Raw genomic sequence first — 19,717 nt, 5'->3', positions numbered from 1 at the left:
ATCTCATAGAGGAGATAGAATACTATAATAGTCTTTAATACTCATGTTTCTTTGCTTGGTTCCTCTTACCTTTTTTTGTAAAAATAAATGCCTAGCAAGGTCTTTTTTAGTGTACATACCTTTCATTAAGAACCATGCTTCATTTGCCTTCTTAAATTTGGCAAGATTAGCACAAATATTGAGCTCTGTGTTATTCATGAACCATGTCAATATTTTGGCATGCTCACTTTCCCAATCTTCAACTTTGGATTGGTATTCTTTAATAACTTTGGCATTTTCTTCATCACCTAAAGCTTTCATTTTCTTCCTTCTTGGTGAGCTTTATTCTGGAACTGTGCCACACACATATCCCCAAAGTTTCTTGCCTTTGAAGTTGTTTTCCATAACGGTCGCCCACATTCTATAGTTGCTCTCATTCAATTTGAATGAGAGGTCAATCTTTGCATCTTTGTCGGTCATTGCGGAAGAGTTGGAGAAACACTAGTGTGAAGCTTAATCACATTAAAAAGCAAAAAGAAAGAAGCCCCAAGAGTGTTCAAACACCTAGGGGTTCCGATACCATGTAATGAAATACAAGGGACAAAAAACAATGTCACAAAGTGACTACAAGAAGGCAGAAATACATAAGCAAGATGTCACTAATGGACTAAATATATTATGCCACAAAGGGCAAACACCAAACACACAAAGTGAGAGGAGAGAACTTAAAAATATAAGTCACAATATATTATGAAATGCTTAAAAAAAATTAGAGAGAAATAGGGAAAGACCCCATATTTATACGCACAAAAGAGACCCAAGGGGGCTCCCATATAGTCGTTGGGGGGGTATCCCAATGGCTCTAGTGGGGGTCCCTTTTACATATTTAAAATGAAAAATAAAAAATGAAAATAAGAAAAAAAAGACCCTATTGGTCATGCATATTTTACATGAAAAAGAAAAGACTAAATTGCCCCTAGTGGGCATTACAAAGGATAAAGGGAAAATATATATATATGGTACATATATTTTAACAAATATCTAGAAAACTTTCTAGCCTTAAAATTAATGCAAGCAAGTTTGGTTTGTTGCCTTTAGCTTTTTTAAAGAATTTTTGGTTACATTAAAAGCATAGTCAGAGATATCGCCGATATTAACGTGATATAGTGGCAAAATGATATTAAAGGTAAAATATCGTAATATTTTCAAAATATCAAGAATTTATATATATCGGGATAATATCAAGACAATATCAAATATTTTATGTTTTTTATTTTTTACATTTTAAATATGTTTTTCTTCTTTCTTTTACATTTTTTACTTATTTCTTTTATTATTTATGTATTTTTTTTCTAAACATGATATTTTCTTACTTTTTTTTTTACTTTTTAAGCCCCTATATTTTCCCAAGATTTATCACCAAACCTATATTATCGCGAGAAATAGATCACTGAGATATAGCTGATACCGATATTTGTGACTATGGTTAAAAGCTATGTAGTCGAAAGCACTAGGTGGTGACTAGTCGGTGGACCCATAAAAACCCTAGTCGGAGACTAGGCGAGACTAGGCAGACTAGTCGGTACCAATTAAAAAATATATATATATATAAAAATATGCAAATAAACTGCTAAAATTAGTAACAAACATGTATGCAACATAAAATAAATCAACAATAAGCAATAGACCAAAAAAAACATGTTGAACATTAGAAAACCTGCCCAAATATTAAAAACAATTGAATAAGCAAAGTAAACAACTATCAACAAATGCAAAATAGTTTAAAAATAATCTAAATTCTTAAAATAAAGTGCTAAAACTAACAACAAACATGTATCCAATTAGGACCGGAAATAGAAGCGCTTGCACTAGCTGAAGACGGCCCCCTCCATTGGTTATTCTATCACATAAAAAATCATATTTTAAAAGAATGAATGAAAGAATAAAAAACAATCAAATGTATATAAATGAAAGAACAAAAGAATACAATGTATATAATGTATTATGTATATAAATGAAACAATCAAAGAACCAAAAATATATTAGAATCAAAGAATCACATATATATACATATATATATGTATTGTGTTTGTATATGAATAATATGATATGCAATTAACAATTATACATAGTACATATATAATAAAAGAATCAAACAAGTACATGATTACATAATTTACATATACATACATAACTAATATATATAATGAGCAATAATACTAAACTCACCCAGTTAAAAAAGTTGATAAAAAATACACAATTTAGAGGAAAACAATCAAAGAAGAGGCCGAGGAAGGGGGAGAGAGAAAGAAAGACAGAGAGAAGAAGAAAAAGAGACGGAGGAAGGGGGAGAGAAGAAAAAGAGGCGGAGGAAGGGGGAGAGAAGAAGAAGAGGCGGAGCTGCGGAGGAAGGCAGAAAGAAGAAGAGGCAAAGTAAGGAGGAGTGAGAAAGAGAGACAGAGAAGAAGAGGCCGAGAAAGGGAGAGAGAAGAAGAGGCAGAGGAATGGGGAGAGAAAGAGAGACAAAATGAGAGAGAGAGAGAAGAAGAAGAGGGGGACGAAGGGGGAGAGAAGAAGAAGAGGTGTGTACCTGAAGGCTGAAGCGACGGCGACGGGTGAGGGTGATGGCAGAGGGCAGAGAGAGAGAGAGGGTTTATTAAACCTCCCCCCCCCCTCATTAAAAAGAAAGGAAAAAATATCGATTTTCCCACCTAGGCGAGGACAAATTAAGCGCCGACTAGGTGCCTAGTTGGCACCTAGGTGGGAAAATTGGTACCCCTGATGGGGGTGAACTAGGAATCATACTGATTCCTAGTTGGCCCTTCGACTAGCCCGACTAGGTGCTTAGTCGGCACCTTTGCCTACATAGGTTAAAAGGAAATTTTCTGTTTATACATCTAGGACCACCTTTACTCAAAGGAGTTGTAGCTGTTCCAGGTTGAACATACAGTGAAGAAAAAGTTTGAAGGTATCTCCTTGGAAGTTGAAGTATTCCCACCTTGTTGGCTGCACTAATAGATTAAGTGCTTACAGGTTTGCCTATCCAGAAACTACCACATAAGACACAATAAGTTATGAGATCTAGAACCTACAATCTATGTTTCTGGAGCATGTACTGATTCTCCTTCAAATTTGTCACCCATCAAACATGAATAACCTATGTCACAGGGACTCTCCAACTAGGTGCCACACCCGTGTCACACCCGCACCCGGACCCGATGCGGTCAACCTGACCCTGGATGCAGTCAACGCACCCAGGGTCATTTATGTCCAACTTTTGGACTTTATATATATATATATATATATATATATATAATGTTTTATATTTTTGCTGCACCCCCACACCCAAGTTTTTTGAAAGTGCCGCACCCCCGCACCCGCACCCATGTGACATAGTGAATAACCAACTCCACCAACAAAGTTAAGATATGCCATATGTTAAGTGATGGTGCTTAACATTTTTACCCCTTCTGTTTTGCATCAAGAGAAGATTGTGTGCCTTCTATATATTGTTATGATAATGTAATTCCACAAGAAATTTCAGAAAACATAAAAGCCATATCAATTTGGAAACAGGAACACAGATCACAGGAAGATTTCCAGCAAATTGTTTTTCTATGTGGTGCAATTAGTTTTCACCATTAATGAGTAAATGTCCAAAACAACTGAAACCACCCGGATTAACAAAGATAACTGACCTTTTTTCTAGAAGTAGCCAAGATAAGATTTGGCCAAAGCTCATTTTCCATTAAAAACGCTGCATCAGGATTCCAGAAATCAAGGAAAGCATCTACAGCAGTAGGAATGTCAAGAGGGGCATACTGCAACAGGTTAGGCAACCAAAGTTTGAGTAAACTATGTAGAGAAAACCCAACACACCCACAAGGTCATTTTGAATAGAAGACTACAGAACAAGATGTGGAAGGGAAATGTACAAAACTTCGTATTAGCTGATGGTAGTATCATTCCAAGTAATTTTTTGGGAGAGGGTAGAATCATTCCAAATAAATAAAACTCAAATAATAAAAGAAAGACCCAGAGCTATGATCAGTTGAACCTGTTTTACCCTTCAAGCTACTAAATACTCATGATATACAGAGTCGAGGTGTCAAACAAACTCAATTTGAAGGATGGATGGTGTAAACCGTAAAAGCAAAATTATACTTCCACCAACAGCAAATGAAATAATTCTCTTTGCATCCATTAGGTCAAAACAGATTGCATACAAATAGGACACAGGAATCTTAATTCTTAAAAGCATGTGTCACTTGTAGAATCCTGGCATATGTCGTAGGCTTGTTTAGCTGGGATAGACTGACATGTAAAATTTTGGCATCAAATAATCTGCATCTATACAAGCAAGCAACATGAACATTATAGAAACAATAAGAAATAAATACAATAATCAGATGAACTAATGAATTCTTAGAATGACACATTCTGCATTAGTTTCCAACACCTATTGATGCATGAGTGATGCAGCACACAGTCCGGGCCCAAGAGATCCATTTGGATTTAGCTCCAGTTTAGGGTTTTTATTTGAGTTCTATTTATATTTGGATATTTTCAATGTAACGGATTCATCTCGGATCCGAAATAGATTTAGGGTTTCTTGTGTTTCCCTATAAATACTCATTATAGGGATTTCTCATCAGAGTAGAGTTGGAATCTAAGATTTGTTAATTTCTAGTTTATTTGGTTTATTCCCAGTTTCAGTTAATTTCCTGCAATTTCCATTATATTTTCTGCTTTGCCTAGATAAACTCGTAGTTGATTAGATTTTCTTGTAAATCGGGCTTATGGTTTACATCACCTATTCATAAGTTATACACAAAGTACTGAAGATTGATTAGTTGAGAGATTGCATGAAGTATGACTACTTGCAATCAAAGACTCGTTTTGCAAGCCAATCATACGAGATAAATAACAACAATAACAAAAACGGTAATGGTGAAGATAATTAAGTGATGGCAAAGAAGTAGATCACAGGTTTTAGCAGATTGAGAATAACAAGAGTTGAGAAAAACACTATGGGAATCAAGAGTGTGTGATAAAATAGTTGCCTTCAGGAACATATCATATTCTGTAAAGTTCAATGATCATTTAGTACGCTTTTCTAATTCCAGGTGATACACGAGGAAGAGGAAGAAAAATTTACCAAAAGAAGCATCTGTAACTATATTTGGATATATCATTTCAATAGTTTTCCATATATAGCTATTTGCACTTTGCTTTATTAAAACTAAAAACTTCAGCAGATTAAGTCCTTCAAATCTCGAACATTGGCAAAGCATAATTGCCCACATAACTTAAATAGCTCCATATATAGTAGAAATTTTTACTAGCCAGACATGACTAAAAAGTGTACAACAACAACAACAACAACAACAACTACGCCTTCATCCCAAAACAATTGGGGTCAGCGATATGAACCAAAAAAGAAATTCATTTTGGGTCTTCAACATGAATCCTTTTCCTCCAATCATTTCTATCCAACGCCATGTCCTCGGTGAGGTTCAAAGCATTCATATCCTTTCCTATCATCTCCATCCAAGTCTTCCTAGGCCTACCCCGACCTCTTTTAACTAATATATTTTCCCATTTCTCCAACCTTCTAACTGGAGCATCATTAGGCCTTCGCCGAATATGTCCAAACCACCGTAAACGATTCTCTCGCATCTTATTTTCAATGGGTGCAACACCTACCTTCTTACGTATCTCTTCGTTCCGAATCTTATCTTTTATTGTATTTCCACACATCCATCTAAGCATCCGCATCTCAGCTACACTCATTTTTTGAATATGATGTCTCTTGGCAGCCCAACATTCCGTACCATATAGTAAAGCGGGTCTAATAGTCGTCCTATAAAACTTTCCCTTCAACCGCAATGGCATTCTACGATCGCACAGCACTCCAGTAGCACTTTTCCATTTCATCCACCCAACCTTTATCCTATGATTTACATCTCCATCAATTTCTCCATACTTTTGAATGATGGATCCCAAATATTAATAAGGGCATGAAGATGACAAAAAAAATCTCGAACTCATACAAAAACAGGCTGGAGGACACATGGTTAGTGCTAACATACATAAACATGAAGGCAATCCACTTAACTCCAAAAACAGCAAAGGTATACAGTATGCATCCCATTATGCACCACTTGTCTGCACATCACTGCCATGACTGGTAATTGTGGCCCTCTACCATCATAACAGAATCCACAATGCACGTATAGACTTCAATTACAGCATACTTGTGTGTTCCATATTGTGGAATATATCATGACATGAGCACATATGGTTGCATATAAATGGGCTGCACCTCAATTTCCCCTCCCTAAATGTAGCCATCTGTAAGCAACTTCTTTCTATGGGATACTATGTTGAACTCCTAGCTCTGCTGACACCCTTATATAAAATTTAGATCATATTGTCTGACACCACTAAAAGATTTACTTCATTTTTTGTAATTCATGGCTAACTTGTGAGTTTTTTTCCTTTTATGATGTTGCATGCAAGCCTGTGCTTTTCACAGGAAGGATTACAAGATTTTAAGGCTCACTCTGCCTGTGTGTTTGAGTGTTGCACTTGTGCCCCTCAATTAGAATATCATGACAGCAAAACTTCTTTTTATTTTCCCCTCTTCAGAAACAGCAAAACAGCCATTTAAACAGAAAAACAAGGATGTAAACTTCATGCTTGTGAAGGATAGAGATAAATCATTGAATCTATGTTGATGTTAGATAGTCCCCTATTTCTACAAGTGCAGAAAACATCAAACACTGATCTCTGGCAAGGAAGGCATCAAGAGTTTCACCAAAATTTATCCAACAAATGCACATAAGATACAGAGAAACTTATCAAATGGTTCATAGATTCCCTGATAATATCAGGTACAACCAATTTTCTGTTTAAAGAGAACTTAGTAGTTTGATTTCACTTCGTTCTTTGTTTCAATGAGGTCTCGGCAATGAGAAATTTGGAAGCATCTACATTGTGACTGTATTTTCTCCTTTGTTATGCAGCACCATTCCATTGTTCGCATAATTTAGAACATAAAAACTAATACTGGCACGAATGTTGCAAAATATAATATACCAAACCAACTTAAAGATACCATTCATGACAACCACATCTATAGATCCATGCATCGCCGAACTCATTAGGCGTGTATGGAAAACAATCAACTTTTTACTTGTTTCAATGCCAAAGGCAAATAGGTCAAAAATTGTACCTGATAGATAACACGATCCGGGAGCCGGTCCTTGATGACGTTGCTGCAAAAGCAGGAAGTCGTCACATTCAATTGCCCCAACTGATCCCAAAAGAGGTTAGAATATATGTTTTGACGGAAGAATAAGATTTTTTCTAATATCAATTATTAGCAGCATGGAGTCATGGACTATAGTAGCTATTCTAAATCATTAAAACGAAATGTTTCCAAGAGATTAAGGAGAACCAAACAAACAGACAGTTAACCTTTCATAGTTGACAGCCTACTCTGTTCATGGATTAGCAGAATATCAATGTAAAGAACTATCCTACACGAAAAGACTCAGTGTACCATGTTTATGAGGTTTTACAAATACATCTACAAGTCTAAGACCGGCAATAGAACTACAGCAAAACGAGAGTCGCACCTGAGAGCATCACCAGAAATGGCTCAGTTAGACCGAACAACAATTTGGGTGATGCGATCAGAGACTCACAAGAGTGAAAACCATGACAAGAGATGGGTTGGTGAGAGGCAACGTGCTAAGAGTTCATGTCATCTTACAACGCGGAAGTGGTGGTGGTGGTCATCAGCACGTTGATATGAGGATGGTGATGGACACAATATCTGATGACGGGAAGAGCAGCCATTCCTTCACCTGCTAACAACACGGCACCACCAATACATAGAGAACATCAACAAGCAGAGAGAGAGAGAGAGAGAGAGAACAGTTACCCAAGGAGACGGCATGGAACCAGATGAGGGGTCCATTTGGGCGTGGGGACGAAGGGAAGCCGAAGCGTTCGGTCCAGCGGGTGGGATGTTCCAAGCCACGAAGCCTCCTCAAACCAACGTGCAGGAAGATGAGGGGAGTGAGAGCATAGGTCACCGCCCTGTAAACCACGCTCACCACCTTCCCCTTCTCCCAACCCATCATTTTCGCTATGCTGATTCAGTGGCGGCAACACTATGCATGGAATTGAGCCACAGTCAAATAAATGAGAATTGCAGATGGCACCTGAAACCCCAATCAACTTGCAAGCAGGATTGGACCCAGTTCTGGATCCAATATTTCATGAACATTGGGATAATCCGATCATCTTTTTGTACTGTTCTTTAAACTCTTGAAGCACGCAGGTTGAAGTGATGATACACCTATTAACATGTTTTTATTGCAATTTCAATATATATAGAAGCGGGTTTCAATGGTGCAGAAAGCTTTGGATGAATTGAACAAAACAGCACGTTTGTTTTGGTCACGACTGTTGATTCTTCCGCCCCTGGTTATAGGCTAAAACCTGTGACCAACTTTCACAGGTTAAAAAGGTCTCATCTTTCGCAGTTGAGAGTTCAAAAGCACAAGCTACATCTTTTCATGTTTGAGTAGCTTATGATTCTTTTGTGATTGTGATCTAAGAGAAAGTTGAATCACAGGGCTGCCATGTCCTGCAGTATATCATTTTCAAAGAAAAATTAGCCAAACAGTAGTGTGTTCCTTGTCCTTTTAACCTTAGTTACCCGCATGAAATGGTTGGGAGCTATTTTCTTTTCATATTAGTTTGCAACCGGCAATCTCGATTATGTTTCTAGACAAGTTCATATTTGCAACAATCAGATAGAGGGTGCCTTATAGATGTACCATCTCTTCTCTTTTCTTGCTTCACACCACTGCAAGGCAAGGAGGGAATGATGTGTTGAACTTTATTCATCATTGGCTGAAAGTGGCACACGTGTGTGCGGTGTGGCGAGGCATACGGTGACAAGTGCATTGCTAAGTAGAAAGCTCATGTATTGGTTATGGCATGCGGCGGCAGCATAAGGCAACACAACATTGCTCGTTAGCAGTTCAACAACAAGCATTATTGTGCATGTTATATCTCAAGTGCATTTGCTCAACTCCATGCTCCATGCCACGGGGGTCTCTTCGTTCACCCACGGTCATATGCCATGCTTTGGGGGTGATACGCCACCCGCAACCTATCTCAACTTAAAGCTTGCAAATTTAGGACATTCATGCAGAATTCATGTGTGACAGTTAAGTACTCACCTGCTCAATCATAGGTGGGGAACACGTCCGTGAAATCGGAACACTAAAATGAGCTACTTTATCTAGAGGTGCTATGTCGGTGCTTATACGGGCTCGCCCAAACTTCAAGGACGCATATCTCCATGTATGTTGAAAATTACTAAGCCAAGATCAAAATCTCGTCGACACAATCATATGTGGGGAAGACCCTAACGTGCGTTACATTTCGTGGGGCTCATAGGTGCTAAAATATAATATGCCCCTCGGTCGGTTCGTCTTAAGAACTCTATGTGCACTTCAATGTCAATTATGCTTCTTTGAACGTGTAGCTGGCTCTACAACCCTCAATTGCTCGTGTGCTCGTCATAGGAAGATGATGCACCCATTCCTTGTTAGCTTGAACTCTTGTACGCCAAAGACTTTGGTATCGCTCTACTCGATCGACCCGTTCGACTATGTCACTTCAGATATTCCATTGTGTTAAGCGTGCATGGAATATGCACTACTTCAAATCCGCTTCTGCTAGGCTTACGTAGCTCCTCGTCTAAAGCAAGCTATGTGTTGCATGACCCAAAATGCCCGTCAAGTTCCCTCTTTGTGTGAGTCCAAAAGATGGAGAGAAAAAAGTTATGATAACTGATATCAAAGCATACCATACTAGTATAAAAGTGCATCAAACTTGTCTCAAAATTGCCCCAAATTGTTATCATCATCTGCTTGTCAGTTTTGGTCATCGTCAAAGTTGCCAAGACTGTTATCAAAACAGAAATTGCCTTAGTTCACATCTTCTTTGCTTGTTACTTAGTCTTTGCTTGTATCATTTGTGTGAATGCTTCAAGTTCTCTGCATCGTCCCTCGTCAGTCAATTCGCGGCAGATTGATTAGGACACAACACATTGCAAGTGTGAGTTATGGTGAACTTTATACTCATAAATCTATCATCTTCGTCGAGGGTACTTGCAACATTGTTGGTGACAGATCATTGCATGTTCGAGTTCTACGATCCAGAAGTAACTCCAACACTTACTCCACTCCCTACTGTCTAGAGTCGCATGGAAGTGACTTGTGTCTGCTACATTGTCCCTCCTTCTATCGATGGATGTTGCTACTCAGTTAAGCGAGATAGTTATAGGACACATTGTAAGGCTTTGTGGCAATGTTAGTTTCAACAGTTGCTTACTTTTACATGGAATATTATTCATCGGTTGAGCACCTTGTTGTGGTGACCCTTCCCTAATCAAGCGCATTAAGAGGATGCATTCTGCTTTAGCTCGATCTTTCAAAAGTAAGTCTCACAGATAAAGCTTGCTCACTTTTATTGCTCACACGACGATGCAGTAAGAGAGGCTTTTAGCGTAATCAACTGATTCTATGCACCTTCTCAATAGAGGAGACTCTTCATAATGCCTCTCTTTCTCCATTCTCTTGGTCCATCTACTTGACACATTGACTTGGTGTAGCTCGTGCTCGTTGACCATTGGGTTTTTTAGGCTTTTCATCATCAACATCATTTGCTTGGTTTGTCTTTACTCGGTCGATTTCTTCACCCACCATGTGTTGGGTCACAAATGGCATCTTCATGATTGCTAACTCTTGGTGCTTCGCCTTTGCAACAGGACTTGGTGTCACACCTCAATGATCGTCTGAGAGATATTCACTGCTAGAATGATGCAAGGACCATTACTCCTCTCGTGTTCACAGAGCAAACACTCCAGACACTCTATGCTACACCTTTCGGAGGCCAAACCTTTGCTATTTGAAATATGTGAAGACACTTCATGGTTAACCTTTAATTATGCTTCGCTGAGAGAAGTCGATGCTTTGCAACCCCTCATCAAAGGACCATCAGTTGCTGAAAGACCAGCTTATCTGCTAAAAATTGCATCGCTTCCTTGGCCCAAGTTGCTATGATCTTTTGGGTCATGTGTTGCTCGTTGTCGCGTTGCTCTACTCAATAGGCCACTATGGGTTGAAAGACACTCACTCTGCTAGGAGCACCAGACCACCTCCAATGCAGGAATTTTATAGTGGCCTGTTTGTGCTGCACATCTTCGTGGGTGACGATTCCCACACTACAGAGTGGCCTTGCCTTATTTGTTATCAAGAATTTCATGGCAACTTCAGTTAACTCCTAACCGGTGAAGTATCGATAAGGACGTCAAGTCTGTTCTAGTTGAGCAGAATGTAATGACATCCATTCATCACCAATGTGCCATGTCGTTGCATTGCTTGGGTCACATATGCTCGGGTGCCAAACACCTACTCTGTTGAGGATGACTAGACCACCTCCAACTTTAATGGACTTGGCTTGGCCACATCGAAACTCCTTAGGCGGCTTCCTGCGCCGCACATGTTAGTGGGTGGTGATTCCCACATTTGCGCTTTATCGGTGGCTTCTAGATGTCATGCTCTCAGAGATTTTGCTTTCCCAACATAGGGACCGACACTGAGCTCCATCTCAAAACCGGACTACCCTACTGCTTTACACACAGTCTCTTGAAGGATGCTTGCTTTATACGATCTTTTGCAGTTAGGCTTCAGTTGTCTCCCAATTGGAGAAGTATCAACAAGAACATCGATTTGTTTTAGTGGGGGATAATATTTTCAACTTTATTCATCATCGGTCGAAAGTGGCACACGTGTGTGCGGTGCAGCGGGACATATGGTGACACATGCATTGCTAAGTGGAAAGCCCATGTCTTGGCTATGGCATGCTATCACGGGCTAAACTTCAAAGGCCTATGCAGCGTTGGGTGAACCTTGATCCAACAAGCCTAGCAAGTTTCAAAAGCAAACGCAGTGAATCTTTTTTAAAGCAACAAGTGTACAAGCAGTATTGCATGCAAACACACAATTACAATGAGGCAATAATCATAAAGCAGAGAGAAGGAGAGAATAGAGGGGGAGAGACGAACGTTCAACAACAATCAATTCATTGAATACGAGAAATGTACAATAGTGTCACACACCAAAATCTCATTAAAAGAAATGCAAAATTATAGGTATGTAAGTCTATACAAACATTACACAGCCAAAAGGTCGTTGTGAGACACACAGATCTTTCGATATGCTATTACAAGGCAAAAACTGCACAAAAAAGTTTGGGCCTAACATTCTTCCCCACCTAAGATGTTGATGTCCCCGGCGATATGGCTCATGCTTCATGTTCATCCACTGTTGAGGGAAACTGGAGATGTTATTCATTTTCTCCCAACTAGCTTCTTCTTTGGGCAATCCTTTCCAGTTGACTAGATACTCTGTGACCTGTCCTTGATGAATGCACAGATGATCCATGAGGTATTCTACTTCTTTGATGTCAATTGTGTAGAGAAGTACTGGTGCTTGTATTGACTGGTTGCAGCTGCTGTCTTCTTCATCGGCATGAAATGACTTTAAGTTACTGACGTGGAAGACTGGATGTGTTTGAAAGTGCAAAGGAACTTCGAGCTTGTAGGTGAGGTTGCCTACTCGCTTGATGATAGGAAAGGGGCTTTTGTATTTGCGAACAAGACCCTGATGGGGACCCCGAAAAATCTTGGTTCTCTCTGGGTACAACTTGACCAATACTAGGTCTGTGACTTTGAACTCCGTAGAGCAACATTTCTGATCCACCCACTTCTTCATCCTCTTGGCAGCTTTGTGCAGGAACACCTTGGCTAGTACTGTTTGATCCTGCCAGTCTTGAGCAAAACAATGGTCAAGTGACACCTTGCCCTTATAGTTCGTCATGATGGTGTGTGGCATCTAGGGTTGTCCCCCTATTGCCAACTCAAAGTGACTATGGCCAGTTGATTCACACTTCTGCAAGTTATGGGAGAATTGAGAAACATCCAGAAGCTCTATCCAGTCTTTCTGATTTCAGCCTACAAAGTGTTGCATATATTCTTCAAAGAGAGCATTGGTTCTCTCCATTTGGCCATTCGTTTGGGGTAGAAGCACGTTGAAAAGTGCAACTCCATCCCCAATAATTGAAACACGTTATGCAAGAACTTTCCCATAAAGCATGGGTTGCGGTCGTTGATGATGTTTTCTGGGATCGACCAGTTGGTCACAACGTGCTTCACGAACAATCCTATAACTCGTTCGGCTATACATGTTGACAACATCGATATGAAAATGACATACTTTGAAAACCGATCGACCACCACAAATATCAAACTGTAGTCGTTCACCTTCGGTAGTTCCAAAATGAAGTCCATGGAGATGCTCTCCCGCAAACAACTTGGAATAAGAAGAGGTTTGAATAGTCTTGCGGGCTTCTGATTACTCAACTTATCCTGCTGGCAGATCAAGTAGGTGCGAATGTAACCTTCAATATCTTCCCACATGAAAGGCCAATAGTATGCTTGCTCTACTAAGATGAGTGTCTAATGTTACCCCAGGTGCCCTGAGTATTGGGTATCATGACACTTTTTTTTCCACAAATCTCCATAATGATCCCTATCATGGTACAAAACTGTGACTAGCCTTAGTCGCCAGGAGGCTGTCATGCATCCAGAATCTCTTGGTTTTCCCTTGTTGAACTAGGGTCACCAGGTGTTGAGCTGATGAATCAGACTTGATGTCTTCCTGAATGCTGTCGAGAAGGTCGCTTTGAGGCTGAGCAGATGAAGCTTCCTCCTCTTGTAAGACTGCCAACTCGACCTTTATGCTTAGTGCGTCAGCTATGACATTGGTGTTTCTAGGCTTATACTCAAAGACCATGTCAAACTCTGCTAGGAACTAATTTTATCTAGCTTACTTAGGACTAAGCTTCTTTTGCGTCTGAAAGTAGCTAGTAGCTCTGTTGTCTGTCTTGCAGACGAACTGAGATCCTAGGAGGTAATGACGCCAAACCTGCAATCAATGCACAAATGCAATCATTTCTTTCTCGTGCATGCAATATCACTGCTCCACATCCTTCAGTTTGTGGCTCTCAAAAGTGATAGGGTGTCATTCATGCATGAGAACTCCAGCGATTGCAAAATTTGAAGCGTCTATGTGAACTTCAAACGTCTTCGTGTGGTCAGGCAACCTCAATACTAGATCACTAGTAATAACTCTCTTCAGCTCTTTAAAGGTTGCATGGCATGCATCTGACCAATCCCAACTTTGATCCTTTTGAAGCAAATCTGTGAGAGGGGCACAAGCTAGAGAATACCCCTCAATGAATCAATGGCAGTAATTTGTGAGTCTTAGGAATGATCGCAACACTGACACATAGGAGGGTGATTTCCACTCAACAATGGCTTGAACCTTTTGTTGGTCCATCTGCAACATACCATGTCCAATAACATGGCACAAGATCTCGACTTTTGCTTGCCTGAATAAGCACTTCTTCCATTTCACATATGTCATTGTCCTTCAAAAACTGAAACACAATGCGTAAGTGACACGCGTGATGTTCCAGATTCATGTTGTAGACAATGATGGCGTCCAAGTAGATGACAACAAAGTGATCCAAATACAGGAGAAAGATTTTGTTCATGAGGGTCAAGAAGGTTGCAGAGGCATTCATCAGACCAAACGACATAACCAAGAACTCATATGCAACATATCTTGTCATACACATAGTCTTGGGTTCTTCTCCTTCTACGATCTTGACCTGCTAATATCCTGATCGTAGGTCTAACTTCAAAAACATTCGAGCATTGGTCAGTTGATCAAACAAGTCGGTGATCAATAGCAGAGGATACTTGTTTTCTACTATCACCTTGTTCAGCTCCTGATAGTCCATGCACAACCGTTGGGACCCGTCATGTTTCTTCTAAAAAAGTATGAGTGTGCTAAACAGTGCCTTTGAGGGACAAATGATGTTGGAGACCAGCATCTCATCTAATTGTCTCTGCAGCTCTTTCAACTCTGGTAGAGCCATGTGGTATGAGGCCATAACAAGGGTTTCATGCTCGACAAAAGTTTAATCTCATGATCTACCTTCCTTCAAAGAGGAAATCTCTTTGGGAACTCAAGAGGCATTACCTCCTTGAACTTCTCCAACATAAGGACCAATTCAGATGGGTGTTTGCTTCCTTCATAGGTTCTGTTTCTCAGAGGGCCACCAGGAAGGTCTCATCTTGCTGCTTGATGCCCTTCTTCAACTGAATCGTAGAGATTGTCCACATCTGCGAAGTGCCAACAGGATGAGCAGAGACCATACACGGGCATCACCCATCTATAATAGACACCACATTCAAGTGGGGCATGATAGAGGCTTTGTTCACCCGCAATAACTTCATGCCAAGGATTACCTTGAAATCGTTGAGTAGGGTTACCGAGAAACTGGTTATGCCCAACCAATCCTTCATCTTAAGAATCATATTATTTGCCTCACCGAAGATTAGCTTCACTTCTAAGTTTACCATTATAATGCGGCTCACCTTCTTTGTGGACTTTAAGCCCAACCGCTTTGCCTCTTCTTGGGAGATAAAGTTGTGGGTGATACTTGAATCAACCATGGCCCAAGTGACCACCCCATTCATGATGACATCCATGTATATGAGTGTCTTGTTGGATGTAGGCATGCCAACACTCAATTCCTTGAACACTAACACTCTTTGTAGAGCACCCATCCTTGGTTGGTCCTCTGGTGGGTCTTCTGTCAGAGCTGCATTCACAACCCTATTCATCATTCCTGTTATTCCCATGGTAGTTTTTGCTTTTTCCATATCGTCCATGATAATTGTTCTGATTTCGGTTTCAATTGTCTTAATGATTCTGCCCTTAGGCATTTTGTTTGTCAGGGTGATTCTCATTCTGCTTCTTGTTCCCAGAAGTTATCTTCTTTAGTTGTCTTTCCTTGAACACAGGTTTTCGCTGAAATTTTGAGAATACTTCTGTAACTGCTAAGGCGCTAGCAAGATCCTGAGGTTTCTACTTCCACAACTCTTGCTCCGCCTAAGGTTGTAGTCCCATCATGAAATAGAGGAGGCGATCTGACTCCCCCATAATTGTAATCTCCAACATAAGGGATCAATAGGTATTGACGTAGTCATGAATCGACCCAGTCTGCTTCAGGCCTGTCATCTTCTTAGATGTAGTATAATAACCAAAAATTTTCATGTATTTTCTTTTATAAAATAATGTGAAATGTGCAAATGGGCCTAGGATCCGTATTTCAGATCCAGAACCCATAAAGGGGCATATATATAATTAATATCGTATATATATATATATAAAAGAAAAAATAAATATAAAAATTTAGTGCAGGGATCCACAATTGGATCCATTTGGATCCAACTTGTGGATCCACATTTACATGGGTCACAAAAACCTAAAAAATTGATATAGTGCTCAACTAAAAAAAGGAAAAAATATAGAAAATTGAAAAAAAAAATCAAGAGCATAACGACAAAGTTCATTGCTTAAAAATAATTTTGGAAAACCTGTGCAGAAAATATATAAGTGAGGATAAATAAGTAATGACGTGTGTATATCTAATTTTTTGAGAATAAAGCAGGAATGATTACGATATTTAGAAAAGTAAAGAAAGAAATTTATTTTGTGGTGGCATATAACGACTCTAAATATGTTTTGAGAATGTAATGACATGAAATATTTATTTAAACAAACTCTTTAGTTGTCTAATGCTTCATGAAGTTGAATCTCTATGTATACATGACAAAGATGTTTGTAGGTAATATTACTGCAAATCCTCATGAGACCTTACTCGTCCACTAGGGCGACCCAGGGGTTTAAAGGACATATTGTATATGCTAAATACAATTGTGATACCTACGAAAGTGAGTTAAGTTTTGATTTGTATATTTTGTTTTGTTAGGAGCTAGTTTACTCGAGGACTAGCAAACGATAAGCATGGGAGAATTTGATCATGCATAATTTTTATACATATTATATATATTTCATGTGCATGATTATATGTGAAACAAAGTTTTGGCATGACACTTCTTATTTTCTAAAAAGAGAAAAAAAATGTTTAAAGTGAACCCATTTGAGTGTTTTTGCAAAATTAATTTTTTAAGTCTTTTTGAAAATAGTTTTGAAAATAGAGTCTTTTTATAATTATGAGAATGTTAGAGAGTTTTTTAGAACATTTTTCTTAAAACCCCAGTAACCCTAAATTAAGTTTATAAATAGTTTATTTAGAAAAGGTGAGGGGCGTCTTCCTCTTGGGATTCATGCCCCTCACATCCTCTCTATCTCCTCCCTCTCTCCTATCTCTCTCTCTTCTCCAGTTGGTTCCCTACCCCTTCTTCTTCTTCTTTTCTTCCTCTTCGATCGTCAGAGGGTGGTGGTACACGTGCGATCTCATCGAAGGATCACTCTTTTCTCAACCATTCTATCGAAGGCGAGCCGAAAGGTGAGTCTCTTCTCCCTCCTCTCTTTGTTTTTTTGCATATAAAATAGTTTTTGGTTAGGAGTGCATATAGTTTTTTTTTGTAGCATCACATCATAGTTGATATGGTATTCCCAGTGTTTTCAGCATAGATTAGTTTTACTAAATTTTTGCATGCATCTAGACTAGGTTTTCTTCTTCTGTTCATACTTATTGGTTAGTTAATTAATTTTCTAGCATATTATAGTTTTGTTTACTTTGTTTAAATTGGAAAAAAAAGTGTTGTTTTAATTTTGGACTTGTCGATCAGACCTGCCAATCAGCCAGGTTGGTGCTAGCTGATCTGGTAGTTGCCAATCATGGTACAGATCACGTTGGATCTACGTGAAAGCGGATCAGACTTACCTGGTCATGTCTGATCTGTCAAATCGGATAACCTAGATTGGTTCAACTCCATAGCAGGCCCAACAATTAGTAGATTTCATCATGATTGGATTTTGTAGACTTGCACATATCCTAATTGTGTTTTGAATCAAATCCATAGACAACCCAGTGTGATCAGGCCATACAAAAGCATGCTGACCTGTTGATTTGGTGATCATTGAATTGGTTTACATCAAACCAATTGGCGTGACATTCAGGCCATGCGTGCTGGTGTGTTTGCGCATATTATTGTGATCACACCTGAAGTTTTGATCACAATCTAAATCTGCATTTTCTGGCCTACTGCAACTGACGTCAATACACTGCATCTATTTTATAAAGGCCAACGCTTTCGACATATCGTGATTTTCAGATTGCACACACTCTTAGGAGCCGTGTTCCACGCTATCACCATTAATCACATAGAGAAGTGTGATTAATGATGATCATGTTTTAGATCTGCAACACATTGTTTAATTTAGTTAATTAAATTCTTGTAATTGTTTTTGTAGTTAGCTAATTGGTTGAGTATTTCATTTAGTTAGTTAAGCTCTCTTGTTCTTTTGTTACGTAGTCAATTAATTAGATAGTTTTAATAGTCTTTATAGTTTTAATTGATTTTATTTCTTGTAACTAATATTCATTCTTCTAGAGATCGTGTGTATGGGTTCATGTTTTTGTATTTTTCTTTTGTGTTTTGCAGGTGGGTTCACTTTGGAGAATAGAAGCGTGATAGAGAAGAGTGCATGTTTTATGTGAAGAATGCTAGATCGTGAGGAAAAGAAACCCTATAATTTTTTTACTTTTTTATGTTATTTTTTAGGGTCAGAGGGCCATTTATTTTAAGTTGGATTGTAATAAGGCCTTTTTATTTTTTAGCCCTCCGTAGAGGGTAGTACATTTCATTTATTTAATTATTTTTAGTCAAGGTAATAAAGTAATAAAGACTGTATTTGTGTGGGATACAAAAGTTCTTAAGCACGTTCCCTATATTTGACCTAGACTTCACTACTAGCGTGAGCCAAAAATTAAAATTTAGTGCATAGTTTACACAAGCGATTTCATTGAAAAAATCTTTTTAAAATACTTTCACGAAAAATTGCATCAATATGCTCAACTCCATGCTCCATGTCACGAAGGTCTCTCCGGCTACCCGCTGCCATGTGCCATACTTCGAAGGTGTTGCGCCACCCGTGACTCATCTTAACTTCAAGCCCGCAAACAGAGAACATCTATGAAGAATTCATTTGTCACGATCGAGTGTTCTACTACTCAATCATAGTTGGGGGGCACCTCCATGAAGTCAGAACATTGAAAGAAACTACTTCGTTTGGAGATGTCATGTCGATGTCTATACAGACCCGCTCAAACTTTGGGAGCCATGTATCTCTATGCATGTTGAGAATTACCGAGTCAAGATTGAAATCTCGCCAACACATTTATATGTGAAGAAGACCCTAGTGTAATCGTTTTGGTGAAATACAAAGTTTACGTTCGAGAACAATATTAAAAACAAAAGCGGTGTGTTTCCAAGGGATATTAAGGTTTTTCCTATTAGCAGGGGGGTTGAGTACCCAAAACACCTATGTAGAGGATCTTCCTCTTGACTTGCATTGGTGCACCATAGGTGTGGTCCAAAGTAGACAACCCCTATATTTCGTGAGTAGTACACCGGAGTGCATGAAAGTACTCACGAGTATACAAATTCTTCATGGGCATCTCAGGCATGCACAAAGTCCACTCTTGTCATTCAACCTCGTACCCTTGTGAAGGGCTCGATGAGTGCATGTCGAGCGACGAT

The 19,717-nt window shown here is 39.1% G+C and overlaps 1 protein-coding gene across 1 annotated transcript in view; it reads right to left on the bottom strand.

The window, feature by feature from the left end:
- Positions 1-8,055, bottom strand: part of KDTA (KDO transferase A) — a 43,352-nt gene extending 35,297 nt beyond the window's left edge. The window contains exons 1-5 of the mRNA XM_090007584.1: positions 7,931-8,055; positions 7,760-7,853; positions 7,217-7,259; positions 3,678-3,800; positions 1,828-1,879 (exon numbers count right to left, since the gene is read on the bottom strand). Coding sequence (XP_089863710.1) covers positions 1,828-1,879; positions 3,678-3,800; positions 7,217-7,259; positions 7,760-7,845 — 304 coding nt within the window. The 5' untranslated portion in view covers positions 7,846-7,853; positions 7,931-8,055. The remainder of the gene's footprint in view (positions 1-1,827; positions 1,880-3,677; positions 3,801-7,216; positions 7,260-7,759; positions 7,854-7,930) is intronic.
- Between the last annotated feature and the right edge of the window lie 11,662 nt (positions 8,056-19,717).

This window comes from Nuphar pumila, chromosome 5 (genome assembly GCF_984573655.1).
Source record: "Nuphar pumila chromosome 5, dmNupPumi1.hap1.1, whole genome shotgun sequence".
Classification (NCBI taxonomy): Eukaryota; Viridiplantae; Streptophyta; class Magnoliopsida; order Nymphaeales; family Nymphaeaceae; genus Nuphar; species Nuphar pumila.
The sequence above is the reverse complement of the archived record's forward strand: the minus strand, read 5'-3'. Positions and strand labels throughout refer to the sequence as shown.